This window comes from Lactuca virosa, chromosome 8 (genome assembly GCF_052849685.1).
Source record: "Lactuca virosa cultivar CGN04683 chromosome 8, Lactuca_virosa_CGN04683_v6, whole genome shotgun sequence".
Classification (NCBI taxonomy): Eukaryota; Viridiplantae; Streptophyta; class Magnoliopsida; order Asterales; family Asteraceae; genus Lactuca; species Lactuca virosa.
The window spans coordinates 84,588,369-84,591,849 of record NC_136433.1 but is presented as its reverse complement, the minus strand read 5'-3'; the positions used below and the strand labels follow the sequence as shown (position 1 = coordinate 84,591,849).

Sequence of the window (3,481 nt, the reverse complement as noted above, 5' to 3'; positions counted from 1 at the left end):
CAAACCATATTTTATTGGACCAAAATTATGACACAACACCAATAAATATCTAAATTATGACTCGACACCAAATGAATATTCTTTTCTATCTCATAATTCATAAAAGAATGTTAAAAATTCATATATATACTTTTTGTCAACCATGTGGAATACCCTTCACTAAATTAATAGTTAAAGATTCTTATATATCTAAATAAATACATTAATTTAATTGTAAAGTAATAAAGTACTTGTAACTTCTGAAAAAGTTTGGATAACAACGTTAAACTCAAATATAACATGTTAAGTTGTGAACACAAATAATTATAAGATTTACAATTTCATTGTTGTGGAACTTAAGAAAAGCAAACTGTTAAGACATTAAAAATATAAAAGAAAAACGTTAAAAAAACATTTTTACAAAAATTACCAAATTGAAAAAGAAAAGTATTTTCCACTTGGCATTAAAAACTATTAATAAAATAAGAAAGATATCCCCCTTTTCTATATCCCATTTATGACCTATTTTACAATTATCAGTAAAACAGTTCTTTTGCTATTTCAACATTATCTTGCTATGTCAATTCCATTCCATCATGATCCTATTATCATTGGAATCCGAACATTGGACTGAAAAAACTTGATTGGTTTAAGTTGTTTTGATGGGTGTCTTCAAACTTGATGGGATGCGATTCCCTTACCCTCGTTTCCAAGATTGGAGTTGACGATTGAGGCATGATTCCAATTCCTGTTTCGATTCCGACATTGTTTTCATAGTTTGTGTTGTGATCATCTAAAAGATGAGAAATCGAACCTAATGATTCCAATTCCCATAAATGAGCAAGTGAAAACGTCCTCGGAATTTTCATTGATTGCAAATCCATGGGATTATGATCATCGGAAACAACATTTTCGGCGTTTGAATCTTCTTCTCTTTGTTCCAAAGGTTTTGCAGCAGTTTTCTTCTTGTAAATTCGACATAGAACCCAATCATCAAGCTGAAAAACATGAAAAACACGTAAATCAGATGAGTTTTACCAATGATTCAATCAATTCGGAAAACATGATGCGAATTGAAATCGTTCTTACCCTCATTGATCCGAGTTTCTTAGGGGGTTGTGATCGAGACTCTTTCAATCGATACTCATGCATAATCCAATCGGTTTTAACCCCCTTTGGAGGTCTACCTTTGTAGAACACCAAAGCTTTCTTCACGCCAACGTATTTTGATCCACTGTAAATCGCTTTATCTGTCCCTGTAGCTTTCCAATACCCTGAAACAGCTGCTCGATTTGGGCGAACTCCATTTGGGTATTTTCTATCGCGAGGTGTGAAGAAATACCATTCGTTTTCTTCGAATTCCGTTTTCTCTGTTTTCAAAATTCAAAACAATCAACATAAACTCTATAGTTCATAACCAATCACAAACTAAATCAAAACACTAACCAGGCAACTCCCATGGGTCAAATTTGTAGATATCAACTTCAGGGATTATAGAAACAGGACATGGTTTAGATAACGACTGGTTTCGCAGATAGAACATGATCAATTCTTCATCGGTGGGGTGAAATCGAAACCCAGGTGGGAGATTACAGTTGTTTTCCCTTCCAACCATGTTTAACCAAAAGGGTGTTCGAACTTCGAAGAAGAGATGAAAGGAGGAATTGATTGACTGAAAAGGGGGGAAGAGAAGTGAGAGTGTTTGAAATGTTGGCAAGGAGAAGGGATGCGAATTTATGTGAGGGGTTTATTTGTCGATATGTGAAGATTACATCATTCTTGATCTTGATTGGTTGGTTTGACTTTTGACTTTTTACTTTTTATTTGAGTTCCAATAGAGACTTGGCACACACCCATACTTGCAAGATTAGGTAATACACACCACACACAAGTATTAATTTAATAGGAATCATCCATACTCCTTATGGGAATATCTTTTTTTTTTTTTTAATTTTCTTTTTTGTGGTGCTTTAACAAACTTTTATTTTATGGGCACACTCAATTGACAAGTCTCAATTAAGATTCCAATATGTGATATTAGGCCATGAGGAATATCGGCACCGTATATCATTTCCATTCCAATAGGTAGTTGTTTTTTTTTTTCAATTTTTTTTTAACTATTATATAGAATTTCTACCGCAAAGCGTCCACCATCTTTTGAAAGACGAAATTGTTAAGGTTTTAAGAACAAAAACGAAATTTAAAAAAAAAAAATTCAGACTTTTTGTTATTATTTTTTATCGTTTTTATCTAGCCGTAATGTTTTTTATTATAGAATTAATGAGATATTTCTATTTTATTATATTAAATATTTATATAATTATTAAATTATATTTTTATATATTTATTTAAAAAACAAAAATAAATGGTAATGTGAACCCACTATTTCCTATTGAGGGGTGAAAAAAGAATGGGTTAATGTCATAAAAACCCTCAAGTTTTTTGAGTTTTGTCGGTTTTGTCCAAAGTTAAATTTTATGTCTTTTTTTACCTTAATATTTTCGAAAAAATGTTCGATTTTACCCTTTTACCGGTGATAACAGGTTTTCCAAGTTAACATTATATTAAATTCGCAAAAAACCCTTAAGTTTACCGTTTTTTTGCATTTTTACCCTTAAGTTTATAATTTTTTTACACTTTTGCCCTAAGTAATTTTTTTCATAATATACGTATTCATGTAGAAAAATCGTATTTATATCCGAAAAAATGTTTAATTAAATATTGTATTTATATTTTTTTTAATGTTATATATATATATATATATATTTGTTTGTTTGTGTGTGTGTGTTTTTGCAAGGTTATACCGTTTAAAAATATAAATAATATTTTTAGAATTATGAATACATGTTTTATAGATACAGTTTTTAGAAGTATAAATACATATTGTTACATTTTTATATATTAATATGTATCTATATTTCTAAAAATGCATTTATACTTTAAAAAAAACATATATCAAAATACATATTTACACTTCTAAAAATATATGTATATACTTATATAAACATGTTTATGATTGAACAAGTTTTTTTTATTGATATGTATATTTTTAAATACATAAAAATACGTATTTGTAGTTCTAAAGACATATTAATTTGTGTTTTTTTACATCTTAAATGGTTTATCCAAGAAAAAAACTCATACACACACACACATACACACACACACACATATATATATATATATATATATATATATATATATATATAAAGAAATAACATTAAGAAAATGTAAATACAATATTTAATTAAAACTTTTTCGTATATAAATATGATTTTTCTGTATGAATACGTATAATATGAAAAAAAAATACATAGGGTAAAAGTGTAAAAAAAATTATAAACTTAAGGGTAAAAACGTAAAAAACTATAAACTTAAGGGTTTTTTGCGAAGTTAATATAATGGTAACCTGTTATCACTGGTAAAAGGGTAAAACCGAACATTTTTTGGAAAATGTTAGGGTAAAAACGGACATAAAATTCAATTTTGGGCAAAACCGACA

General features: G+C 28.5%; 1 protein-coding gene across 1 annotated transcript; it reads right to left on the bottom strand.

Annotated features, from left to right (window-relative positions):
• Window positions 1–341: 341 nt before the first annotated feature.
• LOC145132857 (NAC domain-containing protein 2-like) lies at window positions 342–1,704 on the bottom strand. The gene is made up of 3 exons (XM_079067796.1): window positions 1,426–1,704; window positions 1,069–1,349; window positions 342–977 (listed from the first exon to the last, which is right to left on the bottom strand). The coding sequence occupies exons 1-3, from the start codon at window positions 1,592–1,594 to the stop codon at window positions 588–590; spliced, it is 840 nt and encodes a 279-aa protein (XP_078923922.1). The 5' UTR covers window positions 1,595–1,704; the 3' UTR covers window positions 342–587.
• Between the last annotated feature and the right edge of the window lie 1,777 nt (window positions 1,705–3,481).

Bases quoted from the DNA above. Each gene is read 5' to 3' on its own strand.
- LOC145132857 (XM_079067796.1), bottom strand. From the start codon at position 1,594: ATGGTTGGAAGGGAAAACAACTGTAATCTCCCACCTGGGTTTCGATTT. The intron at 1,350-1,425 runs GTTAGTGTTTTG...TTTTGAAAACAG, and splicing joins TGACCCATGGGAGTTGCCTG to AGAAAACGGAATTCGAAGAA. The intron at 978-1,068 runs GTAAGAACGATT...CATGTTTTTCAG, and splicing joins AGAAACTCGGATCAATGAGG to CTTGATGATTGGGTTCTATG.